This window comes from Telmatherina bonti (genome assembly GCF_933228915.1).
Source record: "Telmatherina bonti genome assembly, chromosome: 5".
NCBI classification, from domain to species: domain Eukaryota; kingdom Metazoa; phylum Chordata; class Actinopteri; order Atheriniformes; family Telmatherinidae; genus Telmatherina; species Telmatherina bonti.
In genome coordinates, this window is record NC_136623.1 from 25,814,141 (window position 1) to 25,831,312 (window position 17,172).

The following is a 17,172-nucleotide window of genomic DNA, read 5'->3' on the forward strand; positions in this document are numbered from 1 at the left end:
CTGATTGATGTGCTTTAATGCTTCCTTTTACCCTCCACTTAAAAGCAAACCAAACCCATTTTATTTCTTTCTTCTTTTTTAGGGCAGCTGGAAATTTCCCCCCCTACTGCAGCCCAGTTAAGATATGGTAAGAAGTCTATTTTTATTTCCTCCTAATAGATGTTACATAACATGTTTCTCCCTGTTAAAGCAGAATGAAAAACTCTTTATCATCTTGGATGATAAAATCATGTCTTTCATAAAAGCGTCATTCAACCAGGAAGATTAATGACAACATGTGTTGATGAATGAGGAGGATATTACTGACACAGTGTCTGTACATTCTCACACAAGAAAGGATAACATGAGTTGAACATAAGAAGTCCATTTTGAATGTTACTGAATTTATAATGTAGAAGAAGCTATGCATCAAACTCCTTATTTGAATCTCCAGTACGAGGATTGAATGTGTGGGGGTCAAAAGTTTGTTTATTGATCAGTCATCATATCAGAACAATGATCATTTAAAAGCCATTTTAATTGAAGTATAATATTTATTGCATTGAAATATTTTCTATTATCCAGTACTTCAGGAGATCAACATGCTGGCCATTTACACTTCGGCCTGCTTGAAAGTTAAATAAGGCTACATTTTCACACATCCAAACTTATGTTACTCTGGATAATTACACAGACTGTTGTTGGTTCAGCTGGTATGATTCCACTTCTGAGATGAGCAGTAACTGTTGGGCATTTACAACAAATGCCTCTAGAGAGAAGAGCTGGACTCCTTCACTCGACAAACCAGTATGGTACAGGTATCTGCATGGACCATTAATTAATTTCACTCCCACAAAGAGGCGATTCACATCAGGCAGTGATTCACATCAGGCAACGACATGTAGCCCATGATAAAATATTGCACAATAACTACACATAAATAATAATAAAGGAAGAGAACAACCTTGCTGAATGTGCGTAGTGCCAGCTTTGTAGCTAATTTCTGATTGGAGGTGCAGAATGTCAACCTGGTGTGACTAATAGCAACAATATTTGCATAATCCGCTCGAAAGAAGTGTTGCTGAGACAATCTTAAAGGTGAACATACGGTCTTTGCAGCACTATTTATAAACATTGTGAACTAACTCATGGCTGCTTGTATTAACTTTGTATTGAACTGAAGCATCATCTCACAAAATGTTGTTTTTCACTGCATGTCCCACATATGCAGACATGTCCCCTGTGGATTAACACTGGGTGGGAAAAAAAGGGAAAGATTATATTTATGCTCTTATTTTGTACCTCAAATATCTTCAAGTAAGATGCTAAATGACTGTAGAATAGGACATTTTTATTTTCAGCCTTTAAATGCATAGTTGCATGATTAGTGTCACAAATATAAATCCCAGCCATGGAGACATGAAATATGTGAAAAATTAAAGATGGATGAGTTACTCTAACACTCCGGTTTATCTTGTGGTCACTGAAGCAACAAGTGCCAAACACAGCTGTGATCATGATTTCTTTCAAAGCATCATGTCCCAGTGTAGTATTGCTTCATTATTTCCTTTCAGGAAGTTTCTGAGGTTGTTTTAGTTTAAAAAAATGTTTGTTGTTTTTTTTTTATTCCACAAACAATGTAATCAGTACTTAGAATATAACCCCAATTACAAAAATTGTGGTGAAACCTTTTGAGGGGTGTGAGGTCAAAGTCAGGGGATGGAAAAGAGGGTTTTAAAAAAAGAATATATTTAAATGATATTTACAGAGTTATGCAAGAACAACTATTATTTTTAATAACCACAATAATAATAAACTCTTAACTTTAAATAATTGACTTTTTGCACCTCATTATAAAAACACTGCAACCGCACCTTTTAGATTAACATTCTGCACAGCTCTAAATTTCTTTTCCATAATAAAGAGTTTCGCGGGTCAGATCAAAATATCAGATTAACGAAAAAGCACAAAGAGCAGACACCTGACAGCTCCTTTTCTTAAACATAAGACAGAGGAGTTAAACGTTTATACTCAGAGAGAAAAGTTCAGTCTGATGGCTGCATTACAAGAAAGGTCATTGGCTGACTAAAATTACTTCACATCCATCAAGAAAATAAGTGAGTTGTGAATTCTGCCACAACAAACTGCTACAGTCTGTTATAAAAACTAAAGGTTAAACTTTATGAAGAAATTCCCCACCAACACTGAAAAATCCTTCTCAGGCTTCATAGGTTCATTGTTTCATTTCCAGAAAGTCCAATAACAACATCTCACCCTGGAAAAGTCTTTCTTTTAAAAACCTGCTATCTTTTAACTTAAAATTCAGTGTTTTGTTGTGATACGTCCACTGAAAGCTGTGAGAATATTCATAGTGCTTATGTAGCGCAAAAACCCTTCTATTGCAACCTGCTAGACTCCATGCATTTTGTTTGCTTTGTGTTTGTAAAAAATAATCTGAAACATTTGACTCTGCAAGGCTGTGCTGCAGCAGCAGAGGCGCTCTCATTGTTGCATTGTTCTCCTTGCACATAAGGTACGAATTGCCTTTGTTTTGGCAGAAGTTTGTGTTTATGATCACATGTACTGAAGGAGACATGCTGCAGTATTACAGCTTCATCTAAAACCATCAGGCTTTCTGCCAATCAGTTAGTTGATCATAATGACCCATTCTTGAGCAAATGATCACATCTTAAACTTTAGTTTCACAGCTCTCATTACATTAGTCTGTCTTTATCTTTTCTCTCAGACACTCATGAAGAAAATAATTTACTGCTTTGAACAGAACAGATCACTTTTTATGATGCTGTTCAATTTAAAAACAAAACCAAATCTTTTTGATGCACCTAACAGGTGCTTATTGTGTGTTGCATTTTATCACCCACCTACACTGACTAACTAATACTCATTATTTTGCTTTGCTTTGTCAGGATTCTGTAGCTGGAATTTTAGACATTTTTATCTTACTTTAGCTTGTCTTTATATGTTTTATACTTGTACTATAAAAGTTGGAAATTGGATAGACTCCTCTTTATCTTGTGGCTCAGGCAGTGCTAAAACATGCACATAAACACAGCCATGGTCTTGTAACATCTCTGACAGCACCTCCTCAGCTCACACACAAATGTTTTTATGTTGCATTACTTTAGATGAAAATGAATCATTGTTATCTCAACTAATCTGAAAATGTGTTTATCTCTTTGGAATGTTATCAATAACGAGTCAAAGAAAATCTCTACCGTCTGCTTGAGTTAATTTAATCTTTATGTTTGTTTGTTCACAGTTCTGCTACACAATGCACTTCCTTTTGTTGGATTTGGATTCCTGGACAACTGCATCATGATTGTTGCTGTAAGTGTCAAGCTTTGGAGTCTGTTTTTAAGGAATATACCCTGTATATATTCATTATACCTCATTCTGCTTTCGATACAAGCATGTTTTTATGTGATTTTTTTTTTTAACTCCTCTAACAGCTGCACTGCAGTTTCTCATCCTTTTGCCTTTGAACAATTCATGAGTAATTTGTGTGCTCAGTCTCTTTTAAATCCTTGTGAAGGTGTACAAAGAGATCCTAACAAAGTCCAATTATGTAAAGTAAACCTGGAGATCTGGCTGGTCTATATCCATCTTTGTTCAGACTGATTGAATGTGAGTCCCCAGAAGTTTCCAGGATGCTTTCCTCGTATGTTGAACAAGAGCTAAATAATTAGGTTGGTACCGCAAACTGAAGAAAAAAAGCACAAAAAAGTAATCAAATAAAAAACATTAATGTAGTGAAGACCTTATAACTGGTTAAAGTAGAGACTGGCGGACATTGTCATTACTGAGCAAAACACACTGGCACATAAACTGTTGTTTACTGCTGAGTTTGTTTGTGCGAGAATGTGAAAGATGCAAAATTTTCCCCAATTAACTAAATTATGTCTACCCTTTTCTTTGAAAATCACTGCAATAGAAGACAGAAATATTTTCATGTTGCTTGTGATGTGCTGGCAGTGTGTTGTACACTCTTATTAACCAGTTTCTATCATCGGTGTCTATGTTCTTCTCAGGGCACACAGATTGAGTTGTCTATCGGCGTTATTCTCGGCATTTCAACCATGGCAGGTAAGAAAATCTTGTTTTTTTTCTTCGGTTGTTCTTTTTAAACCATCTTTGAATTTGTTTCATGTCTTCACTCTGTAGAAAGTTGTGCTTTGTAATAATTTGGTGGATGTTTTTAAGGGGTATTAATTTTTTGTTATATGCCATATATGTCAGCTTTGTTTTACAGTGTATGTATTTTCAATTAAAAACAGCCTTGAGGAATTATTACTGTGTAAACTCAATTAGGTTTGAGGAAAAATGTGTAAGTTAATTAGAGTAAGTTAAGCCTCGGATACAAAACTTAATTCCTGTCTATGTCATAATTAGTGAAGGAATTTCAGGTCATAGTGGACTCCCAGCTCCACGTTCAGAACTAAGACAGTTTCTCACAATGATGCTCTTGCAAAAACTTTACAATAAGGTCAAAGTTATTCCTCTGCTCTACATTAGAGGAAGAAGAGTAGCTCATGCACATTTCATAATCATAGCAATGCTGCTCACAAAAAAAGCTGAATAGAACAGTAATATGCACTCAGAGAGGTACATTTGCATTTTAATAGTATCATTTGTTCCTATTCAGTTAATCTCGTAGAGACAATTGTTCACTGACTGGCTGTGCGTATGGAAGAGTGTTAAGATAATGATGCAGCAAGTAGAATCAGAAAAACTGTCTCTGTTTACATATTTAAAGGATGCTAACAGATGCATAATAAGTTTTTATAAATGAACGCTGAATATTTGTTTACTTTGTCAGTCGTTCAGTATTTACATATATTAAGCCATCCAGTGTTGGTTTTTTTTGCGCAGCTTCATCTTATTGTTTATGTTGTTGTTGTTGTTTTATGTCCAAAAAGAAAGATAAAAACAAAAGATTTATAAAGCAACAGATATTTTAGTTGTGATCTATGTAACACCGTGGACATACAGTACTCTTCTCCTCTAGGTGTCTTGCACTTCTGCTGATGATGATTTTGGTCCATGTTTTAAACCTCATACTAACTAAGAGCTGATCTGATTTTCACTTCAGGAATAGGAGCTTATGCTGTGAGACAGCAGATGCCTAAACTTTCTATGCGTATTCCATTTCCCATAAACCCATAGAGATGTGGAACATTTAACCATTTCAGGCAAAGAGGAGATTTTTACCTGGATTAAGGCCTTTACACACCAGGTCCAATGTGAATTAACAACACCAAATTGCAAATAATTCAGGGATAAATTATTGACTTTCTGTCTATGCACACCAAGTGCAACACAAAATTGTGAATAAATGATGAATATTCTAAAACTTGAAAGGTGGATCTCACATCAAGCAGCGACAACAGTGTGCTGGTGCTGTTAAAGAAAAGACAAAAAGAGTCCCTGGGTACAGCCTATTGTAGAAAAGAGAGGACAACTTGGGGAGTGTCATTGTTTGATTCAGTAGTTAAAGCTGGACCACAACAGCTTCAGGATGACTTTAGATGTCTGTAGGACAGTTGGAAGATCTGCTTTAGTAGCTAGGTGCTTGCTTTAGGAAGCAGAGAAGAAATAATAGACGATCTGCCATGAAGAAACAAAGTTTGGATGGAAAGAGAAAGTGACACCTGAATAGCTCGCAACCAGTGATCTATCAGACAACATGCCTTTTCTGATTGCTTGATTATATATCTGTTGGATGCGAGTATTAAAAAATCCACCTCGAAGAAATAAAGCTTGTGAAATTTCTAGATGGAATTTTGTTCCTTATGTGAATATTCATATTGACTTTACACTGATCCAATAAAAATATCCCTGTAAAAGTCATTCAGATGAAATATTCAGAGTAGGTGTGTTCAGGCCTTTACGCTGCAGGTCAGAAGCATTAGCCACATGTTGTGACAAAGGATATCTTATAGTTTCAGCATCAGCAGCATTTGAAGCAGGGCTTGTTATCCCGTGCTGGTTACATATTTTTAACACAGATTTAACAAGTTACAGCAGCTGATCCCCTTTTTTAAATTTGTGGTTATTAAAAATGTTCAGCCAGCTCAAATACCACATTTCCTCAACATCAGACTTCATTCCTAACATATTAGGGACATTTTGGGGTTTGAAAATCACAAGGTTGCAGGTATTTAACCCTCTCCAGAATACTTTAACACTTCTGTCAAATCTGTAGTGAATATCACTGATCACTTCATCATAGAAAAATGTGCCTCACTTATCTTGATAAAGATGGAGTCTGCATTATAAATTGCTGTTCACGGATTTCACTAATCACTTCATTTATACAGAGGTAATGACGTGGAAACTCCTAAAGAGGATGACCTCTTTTAAAGAGTACAACAAAGTCACCATATTCTGTCCAGACTTGCCATTAAAACCCATGACCCCCCCCATCTGTTAAAGCGTTATTATATTCATTACATATTATTGGATGCTTTAATACATCTTTTCTTACTATGGAGAGCTCAGTTCCATCTTGTAATACCTCATGTTAAATACACATTTCCTCTTTCAGTTATGGCACTCGTGTTTCACATTTATACATGCAAATTTCTGTAACAGCAACCAGTGCACTGTCGTGTGTTAAGTGCACTTCTGCATGTTGCTGCTCTGAGCTTCCAGAAACAAAACAGGGATGTTCATTTTCTCAGTCAGAGGACATAAACTCTTATATGGTCTTTTTATGAAGAACTTCAGTCTCTTCACATCGTTTCATGGGCCATTTGTCCAGCAATATTCATCAGTTGGTAGTACGTGCAGTTAGTGTCTGGTTTTCATGCAGGTCTAAAAATATTTAGGAAAAATGGGAAGTTGCATCAAAAAGAAAGCTTTAAGAATTGTTGCCAATGTTGCTTCCTCACTTTCATCTAGTTGGTCTTGCATGGCAAGCATTTTCTGCACAGTGAATTTTCTTACATTATCAGTTACATGATATTCTGCATCTTCAAAACACACAAAAATCATTTAAAAATCTAATGAGCTGGACCTCACATTTCACCTAACTTATAATAACAATAATCTTGAACAATCTTTGACAGAAATTCTACTAACAATGACATATGGTAGTAAGGACACAGAAACAAAAGGACCAGAAAGTTGAAGACCTTGTCTTGTATGTACATAAGAATAACTTTAAAGTGTCATCAATCATTTTAATGAGATTATCTTTTAATATTTTTTTTCAGTGATTTGCTGCCAGATTGGGGTGCTGCTCATTGTAAACACTCCCTCTGAAAATAAAATAAAATAATCCTCTTATTTAGCTAAAGTCAAATGTTTTTGCTCACTTTCCTTTTCCTTTTTTGAGCTGTGATAGCGAGCAGCTTATTAAATTGTTTTTGTTTGTTTTTTTTTGCTCCAGCAGGCACGTATATCTTTTTTTCTGTGTAATTTTCAGACACCTACTGAGACCCGGAGTAAGCATTCGTCACCGTGACAATAAGAGACTCTTCGGTTATTTGTAGTTTATCCTGTGGCAATTTATGTGATTTATGTAGGTGATTTTGTCAGATGTGCAGCGAGCTTTGGGTACATTACATACTCTTTGTAATCTCATTGTGTCAGTAGCTCAAATACCAGACGGAGAATCTCAACTCCTCATGCTGGAGTTAGAGGTAAATTTTTCCATAGCAGTGATTGCTTTGCTACCTCATGTTCTTCCCCCTGAGGGCTTCTGTGCGGCTGCAGTGGCAGCTCCAGTAATACTCTGAACTCAGGGTCATGGAAAACGGAGAAAACACAGAAGCAAAGCACAGGCTTTATTTCCTCTTTGAGGAGACACTTCCACAGTAATATACAAGCAACAAAACAAGTGGATTTTTAAACTCCCCATCCTCCAGATGGTGGTTCTTCAAGCTACAGCACTAATTGCAGAAAATAAAAAATGGTCATGATGGAAGTCAGGTTTGCTCTTTGCTCTGTTTAATAAGTCATTCCAATGTTCTGCTCTGATTATTCATCCAGAATCAAGTCTATGTGCCTCTTTAATGAGCTCTTAGTATTATGGGGTTATCAATCATAGAGTACTGACCCATATTCAACATAAAATAATAATTTAATATATTAACCTTTTAATTGAAGTACTTGTCCAGATCCAAACCAGCATAATTTTTTATTTTAGTAAGACCTGCGTTTATCAAGAGTAGTTTTGGCTTAATTTATTTATTTACTTTATGATATGGCTCTTCTCTTGTCAGGAAGCAAAACATAAAGAGGTAGAGGAGGGGGCTTTATCCTCAACTTACTTCAGGCATGTAAAAGGTGCTCGAACAGATTGCAGATGGAAGCTGTCATGAAACACTTCAGAAATAAAAAATTTTTTTTTGCTTTGTGTCATTATTTGGACTTTTTTATGTGGTGATTTGTTTTTGTTTACTGTTTTATTTAGTAGTTTTTCCTGTTTGGCTCCAGTGTGCATTTTAGACTGTTTTGCTTCCTGTTCATCAGCTCACCTGGTTTTCTTTTTCTGATTCATTTCAACTGTTCCTCAGTTCATTTCTGCTCCTTGGTTCTCAGTTTCCTTTGTCAGATCATACTGTTGTGTGTCTGCCCTGTCTTTAGTTCAGTCTGTATTCCAAGAGTTATTGGATTAAATTGTGTTCCTGCATCTTGTCTGCCTCCTGCCTCTCCCCTCTCTGTCCTGCATTTGGCTCCTCTCATTCCACATACCTCAACAGCCAGGGGAACTAAGTAACACTTGTCTGCATAGCTGTGAGACATCTACAGGATGACTTTCCAACATGTTGAGTTTGTATTTTCCCATTCGAACATGCCAAGAGTCACGTCTGGCTCCAAAAAAGGCCAAAGTGGCTGCAAATGAGGATCAAGTGGTCTTTATCTTCATTATCATTCTCTAAACTCCTTAATTACATTTCAGGGTAGTTTATTGCAGCAAAAGCGCAGGTCTCCCTACCGTAAGTACCTTCTTTCAGCTCCCCTTGGGGGATCTTCTGCCAGTCCCATTCCAACTGGAAAATATTATTGCCCCCAGTAAGTTTTAGATCATCTGCATGGCCTCAACCCAGTCAGTTGTATCTGGCAAACCTCTACAGTGAAGCCCTCAGGAGGCATCCTTATCAGGAGTTTGAACCATCTCAACTGGCTCCCTTTTAGTATGGATTGGAGTGGGTCCACTCTTGACCTCTCTTATTACCTAATCATGGAGGGAAGCCCGTCTCTCTAAGTAGGAACACTTCTATGCACATTCCACTAATTAGGATTACTTCCTTCTTTGTTTCAGGTTGTTTTCGTCCCCATTTCATTCATTACAGTTTTGAAACTTTAGGATTATTTTATATATATTGTCTGCAAATGGAATAAATGTTATTATGAATACTGAATTACTACTAAATCAGTTAATTTGCAGCTATGTGGTCGACTGAAGCGTGCACCACTTAGCTGCTTTCTCATGTGTAGTGACACTTTTTGCAGTCCTTGTCACCATTTTAAATCCTTGTAATTCATTTTGTAATCATATTTACCTTTTTACATTTTCTGCAGCTGCTGCTCTTGGCAACCTGGTATCTGATCTGGCAGGACTGGGGTAAGGATTTTACACATCCACACAAAGATCCAAAGGGATGGAGTTTCTGTTAAGAGTCTCATTACAGGTTAGAGAAGGACAGCAGTTCAAGCTGTTCAGGATAATTTATAACCAAAATTATAATCAACTCAGTAATATAATATAAAGAAAAACTTTGCCAGTATGAAAAGTTTCCATCAATATATAGACTTTGAGATAATACAGTGTTTCCAGATGCATTAAAAACACATTTAAGCAAAGACTAATTGATAAGGAGTGAATAGGGAGCTTGAGACAGTATTTACACGTGTAGATGGGCCACCAGAGAGTCCAGACCCAAACTCTGTTGAGAGTGCATGGAAATCACGAGGCTTTGCACAGGGGTCAGACTCTCCATCATCAGTACATGATCAAAGTGAAAAATCAATGCAAAACTGGAAAGAAATAAAACTTTTTTATTGTTGAAGAACTCCTGCAAAGAATAAAGACGCTGAGAATATGGAAAATGTCTTTGCGGTCTGTCAGTGTGATGCATTGGTCATGTTGTTGTGATGTTCTCAGCAGGCGGACAGTTTGGCTGGCATTCATTCATCTTAGGAAAATAGAGCTTTTCTGATCAGCTCATTAAGGTGGGAGTTGAAAGGATCAGACAGAGAATTATTTTGATGGATTTGTGGCAATGAGAGTGAAGGCTGTCTGCTGTTCAGTCTCAGAAGAGCTCCTGTCGAGGTTCTTCAAGGCTTCTTTTGCACCACAGCCTGTGTGTGTGTGTTTCTATCTGAGAAGCGTGTATCAACTCCACCTGTATTAAGCTGCCAGTGAGCAGCGCATAAGTGTCAGTAAAGCACTGAGAAGGAGGCTCAGTAGAGTTCTTGCAAAGAGGTTGACAGATAATGAAACCCCAGGTGACACTTTACTATTTGCAATTTTCCAGAAGACATTGATGAATGAAAATGTTCTGTTTTCAGTAAGTTTTACTGCTGCTTAAAATGATCTGTATTTAAAATGTTAAATGTTTATTGCTTTCATGATTAATCCCTCAAAGACACAGTGGTAATATCTATTTTCTGATGATGATATGTCACACACTGTACAGGTCTTCCATTGAAGCTGTTTAAAGCTTATAGATGGAGCCTGGACAGATACAAAGCAAGCAGCACTTAAGCAATGGCTGTAAAATACATACAAATAAAACAATAAAATACATACTAAACAAAATAATACACTATATTGAACACTTTCAGACAAACAATCATGGATCCCTGCAGAAGCTTGTAACATATACATGCATGTTTTACATAAAAGCCGTATATCATAAATAAATATATGTATAAAGCTGCAACTTTTTTTGTGGATCATCGTACAATCATTTCCGCCATTAATTTATTATCTTAGTCTCTGCACTTCTCTCCATGCAGTGAACAAGCTGGTACTTTTATGCAGCCTTTTTTTCCCCATTATTAGGATATTTCACTGACTTTGCTCGTCAGCCTTTTGCTTACTACCCTCACTGGGGAACGGTAAATGAAAAATGTCTAAATTCTCCCATATTTTTTCCAGCTGTGTTCTGTGCTTTGATTTCCTCTCTCCACACATAATTGCTGTTCATCTGAATAAAGGCCAAAATATCCATTTTCAGCCAGCATGATTAAGTCAGAGCTGTTCTCACCTGCTCTAGAGCCGGACTGAAGTGCTGCTGATTTGCACAGTATGAACCTCTTTTAATTTCCAGTTGTTAGAAAACCTCAAAGAGAATCATGGCTTTGTAACTGTGGGACAAACTTTTCAAAGTTTGTGAGTGCAAAGCCACATTGGGTGAGATTTGGTAAGGCTTGTCATTTGCAATCTTGGTATCCATATCTAGACATGCTTTTGTTCTATTTCCTGGAAATCTCTTAATTTCTCAATTTAGCTCATGAGTCGTTCTGACAGTTGAGCCTCATCTGCTGTTTATATTTTTTTACAGACCCAGTGTATTAATGGCTTTCTGGGGCAGAAGAAGCCCTCAGTTTTGTGTTATTCCACTCAGCCAGGTTAGACTGAATGGGACTAAATACTTGGAGCCTACATTAGTAAACTTGATGGAAGTCAAGACTTTTACCATGTCCATGATATTACTGTTGTTCTCCAACAAAGAAAAATAAATAAATAAAATAATGAATGTGAACTCATTCAGTTTTAGTGTTTAGTGCTCCATGCTACTAACACACCTGATTCAAATGAATGAGTCCCCGTGCAGAATTTGATCAACTGTTGGATCCTTTTCATTTAGATTAGATCTGACGTAGCAGATGAACATCTAAAACCTGAAGGATGTAAAGTTTAGTTTTGGGTGTATAATGACTTTTCAACTGAGACAAACACCAAAGGAAAAAAAAAAAGAAAAAAAAAGAAAGAGTGTCATGCTGCCTCACAAATATACAGACACAGCTACACACACCTTCGCACAAATACACAGAAGTTTGCCTATCTTTTTCTCACATGTGCTGCTGCCACTCTGAACTTGGCGGCTGCAGCTGCAGCTTATTTGTGTGTGCAGTGAAGTGAGGATCCATTAGTGCCAGAGACTGAACCAGACCTGGGTCATAATATTCAGTTGAATTTCTTTTCTCACTCCTCTACTGCTTGATTTGCTCTCTATTTGTTTGCTTTGGCACCTTAAAACAACACGACAGCCCTCCATAAACTTCATATGACATTTACTGTGTTTGTTACTGCAGTCAGTTATGGTAAAAATAACATTTAACTTTTCCAACAATTACTTGAACTGTAGTGATGCTGTCTCTGAAGGACTCCTGATTTCAACAATTATTTTTAGCTGATGTTCCCCTGAAAATATAACCTTCAATCCAGTCCACTATTTTTTTCCTGAGCACCACAGAGAATTGTTTGCATTTAGTGCTTCATGGCTTGGTTTAGGACATGCACTGGGAATTGTAGGGACACGTACCCACAAGGTTTTGCCCTTCAAATTTACTGTTTCTTTTATAATCAATCTTATGTATGTGCCCAATACTTCACAGTGATTAGAAATTTAAAATGAGCCACATGTCAAAACTGCTCTGTAAAACTACTTCGGTGTAAACATGCTATTTTAGTTATTAGATTACATAGTTTTAAAGAAGTGACCCTTGAAGCGTCTACTGAGTATATATTGATGGGGAAGTAATTATAAAAGGTTGTGTCTGTGTGTGTGCTGCAGGTCTGAGATATTAGGAACACAGAAAAATGTCTGTTTTGAAGATTCTCTCTGCCTTTGCATCTTCATTCATCTGAAACATAAAATGACTGAAAATGATGCAATGAATACACTGCAGGCTTCCTCTCAACCCCTCCCTGTTACAAGAGCACAACCTGCTGGGATCCCGACAGATGGAAACTGTGTGGAACTTTAATCTACTTTCTATGTGTCATCACGATTTTTAGATATAAGTCATTGGTTGGCTTAATGAATGATGGATGATAAATGTTATGCAGAAAGTTTGAACAGGAAACTGTTGTATCAACAGCCACAAACATGAAGAAGCAGTAACAAACTGTATCTATATGTAGCTTATGGATTCAGCTTGAGTCTTCAGCTGTGAATTGCGACTGGTTTTAGTGGGCATGGCACAGTTGTCTGATTAACAGTTTATCTGACTTTGTCTTAAACCAGATGCTTTTCTTTTATCGATACTTTTGCATTGACATTCAGTTAAGAGACAGTAACAAGGGATTGCAGTTTATGTTTGCTGTATGTATGCAGAATGAGGTAGGGGATATGTGTGTGTGAGAGTGTGAAAAGATAGTAACAAGGTCTGTGTTTAAAATTACTGTTACAGTGATGGCTTTTCACATTTTCTTTTTAGTATCTATACATTGTTTTTTTTATTATAAAGCACTTTGTGTTGCTTTTTTTCATAAAAACTGCTTTAGTTTACAACTAAAATTTTATCTGATTACATGAAATATTTTCTCTTTTTTCCTTTGTGCTGTTCTTACTTAATGCAAAAAGGATAAAAAGATACAGATACATTATCTTTCACACTTTGTCTTTGTCTCTTCACTATGTCTCTGATCTGCTTGAATAGAGTTGCATAAACTGAAAATCGTTCATGCATCTAATTAAAAGCTGGATTGCTTCTGAATCTGAGTGATCACATGGAAGATTCCTACACAATGTTTAAACTTTTATTTTGTAAATAAGTATTTGTTTGTTTGTTTTGCTATTGTCCATCAGCTGTCCATTCTCCCTGTTGGCAGGCTGGCAGGTTATGTGGAGGCTTTGGCGTCTCGGTTGGGGATGCAGATTCCTGACCTGAGCCCAAAACAAGCGGATATGTGGCAGACTAGAGTCAGCTGTCACACGGTTCGTATGACACAGTGTCTCCCTTCTAATCTGAGTGAAATGCTGCATAATCACTCAGTGTCACATTTTCATACTCTTTAGTTTCAGCATAATGCCGTTGTAAGCATCGGACCTGCTTAGGTCTTTCTGCATTGACAGTAAAAACAGATTTCTATGTGATGTCCTCTTTAAAATCACTCAGTCATGCTTGGAGAAAAACTAGGAGTGAATGATTATGGATATTTTGTGCCTACTGAAGTGTGAAATGCAATTAGTTTCAGTGATTGTTGTATCGCCTAAGCTAACTGTTCGAGCAAACATGTTGGAAAATACCCATCTGAGAGATTTTGTTCAGATTTATCATTCATATCTATTCTCCTGTGTGCAGGGTAAAGCCATCGGCGTAGGCATCGGCTGCATCCTCGGTATGTTCCCTCTCCTCTTCTTCAAGGACGATGACGAGAAAAAAGACAGCCAGACTGACGGAAAGGAGGAAACGCAGTCACCACCTGCTTCAACAGAAAGCAGCAAAAAGTGAAACTAGCAAGTCACTTGAAACAAATACTATCTGGAATCCATTTGAAACTTGACTTAATCTGGGACTCATCCTCTCCAAATGGAGTTTATGGGAGCGGAAACGGCCTTATCAGCAGGCACTTTTAGCAAGAATCAAACTATCCAAGATATTCTGATGAGGATTTTAGATAATGTTAGATTCTAGACATAAGCACAGGACACTGTTGATCTCTTGGAGAGGCGAGACCGAACTGCTGCACCGTAACCTCACCTTGTCTTTACTTCCTAACATGAATTCATTTATCTAACATTTCAGTGGCTTCCCCATGTCCTCTGAGTTCAGTTACAAAGCTCTGACTGTAGATGCTTAGATAAACAGTAAACTGACTGAAAGGCTGAGGCTTCTCGATAACATTATATCATATTTGGGAGCAACCAGTTCTATAAAACACTACTCAAACTACTTTAGAGAAAAATCTTTACTGTCAGAAATCTTGGCAACTGATAGAGGAAGTCTGAAGAACGAGACGTGCACTTAACATGACTCAGTGTTAAAATCATGAGGTCAAGTTCAGTGACAGGCAGGCACTTAGTGGCTTGATAGGTTTTTGGGGCGGTTTGTTTTGTATTTTTATTTTGCTTCTCTTTGTTTTGGTTTTTTTTCTCGTGTGAACTGATTATGTGCTCTTACTGGGTTTAAAATATGTAAGTTTTACTAACTTTTTCATAGAATAGTTTGAGGAGGAAGAAAAAAACTCCACCTAGCTGAAGGAAGAAATGGAGACAGACGGTGGCAGAGAGATATGACAAAATCCAACGGTTACTCTGTGAAGACATCTTTCCAAGTGGCACTCAACATGTCTCTCTAATGTTTGAATGATCCCCTCCAGCTGCGTTTCGCTGTCCTGCTGTCTAACCAGGGCTTCTCCCTCGAGGTGATTTGTTCTCCAGAAACAAAACTACAGTTAAAGCAGTGGTTAAAATTAATTTAGCATTTTAAGAGATGATTGTTGCAGCTTTTACTAATGCACAAGTTCTTCCTCTACCTCCATTGTGATGTCAGTTTCACTGCCCTTAGATGGTTGACAGATAAGAGGGGAGGATGTTGTATTTTGGTTTAGCAGAAATGCTTCCACATTCCTGCAAATGATTATCCACCCATTTGCTGCTGCTGTAATGTATTTAAAATGTTTTTTTTTCTTCTTGATATGCAAACTACATGACCTGCTGTACATTTTATTATTATTATTATTATTATTATTATTATTATTATTTTATCTTTTTTTTTTTTGGCTTCCTGCATGGGCCAATCAGCTCATAGCCACATTAAAGTCTTATTAAGGAGTTGCATCTGTTTAGGAGTTAAACTACAAGGTAACAGCAAAGGATTTTTCAGCACTTTAACTTATTTTTGCCTCAATATCCACAGTTCTATTGTTTTCATTGTGTATTATTAGTTTGCACAAATCTTACTGAGTACAGGGGGCATCTGATTACTTTGTTACAGCCCATTGCCAACCTCACAAAAATCTTTTCATAAGTTATGAAGGATATTTCGGTTTTGTGCAATTGTTTGAGCTACGTGAAGGATCCTAAAGACGGATGTCTGAAGAATCAACAGAGATGAACATATTTAATTTGGATTTTTAAATGGATTGCTTGATTTCCACTTTGCATGCAATATGATAAAATGAAGACTATCAATAAATAAAAAATAAAAGCACTGAGTATGTTCTTCCGTTTTGTAGCACGATGTAAAAATGACTGGAGATACAGAAGCTATAGGTGAATGAAAGAGTATATCAGTGAGGATTAATATGTAAAAGAGACAGTTTTGACTTCACAAAATAGATATTTGTTTCTTCTATTGTGGTCTTTGTGTTAACCAGGCACTGATGGTGTGCAGAGATAATACAGAAGATGTGGTGGCTCTGTGATGTGGTCAAATACAATGGTGTTGGATTTGAAAATTATATTTTTTAAAAATTACTGTTCAATAGGCAAAAATTTTTGATAATGTTCTTTAAACTGCATGAGTAAATTTCCTCTCTAGAGGGTTTAAGACCGTTTTAAGCATGTAGTCAGTCATAGACAAAGAATTTGTTAAATGGGGAAACATTGAGGCTGCACATAACTAAACATGTTTATGTTATTGAAAGAAAGGTGAACATGACTCAGAGTTTGCAAATTCCAGGTCAACTAAACATTTTTTAAATGTGTTCAGCAAAGACTGGAAAAAAGAGCAAATATAAAACTAAAGCTAAACAGAAAAGCAGGTAAACTTATGTGTTGGCTGCCTCAGAGGTGTATTCAATGGAGCATTCAAAGAAAACATGCATGCTTGAGGATGTGTTTTGATTGTGGTGCTGAATGCCACAAAGCGACTGCATTTCTTTTGTTGATGCTGAGGGAGGTGAAGAGACACACTTTGGCTTTCCAGGAGACAAGCTTTATGTCAGCTTAGCATTATGAGTTTGCCCACCTGCTGTCTTGAACGTTGTGCACCATGACAGTATGCCAGTTGATGCCAACAGAGTGCTGCGTACTGACCCATGTAAGGGCTTTGACTTTCTGCTTCAAACTGTGTAGTTAAAGTGTGGGAGGTCTGCACAAATATGTTAAAGTTTGTGTGATGTCTGTCTTCAAAAGTTAAACACCTAATACAACGTGTTTATCAAATAAAAATGAACTGTACAGAAATGATGGTTCAATGTTAAGTTGTTCCTAAAATGCTTCAAATTAAACAGTTATCTTTCCTGCAAAATGTTTGAAACACTAC

At 36.9% G+C, this 17,172-nt stretch overlaps 1 protein-coding gene across 1 annotated transcript in view; it reads left to right on the plus strand.

Annotated features, from left to right (window-relative positions):
• Positions 1 to 15,633, plus strand: part of LOC306756077 (transmembrane protein 65-like) — a 32,460-nt gene extending 16,827 nt beyond the window's left edge. The window contains exons 3-8 of the mRNA XM_079240726.1: positions 83 to 127; positions 3,260 to 3,327; positions 4,029 to 4,083; positions 9,529 to 9,571; positions 13,793 to 13,898; positions 14,266 to 15,633. Of these exons, the coding sequence (XP_079096852.1) occupies positions 83 to 127; positions 3,260 to 3,327; positions 4,029 to 4,083; positions 9,529 to 9,571; positions 13,793 to 13,898; positions 14,266 to 14,415 (467 nt within the window). The 3' untranslated portion in view covers positions 14,416 to 15,633. The remainder of the gene's footprint in view (positions 1 to 82; positions 128 to 3,259; positions 3,328 to 4,028; positions 4,084 to 9,528; positions 9,572 to 13,792; positions 13,899 to 14,265) is intronic.
• The last annotated feature ends 1,539 nt before the right edge of the window (positions 15,634 to 17,172 follow it).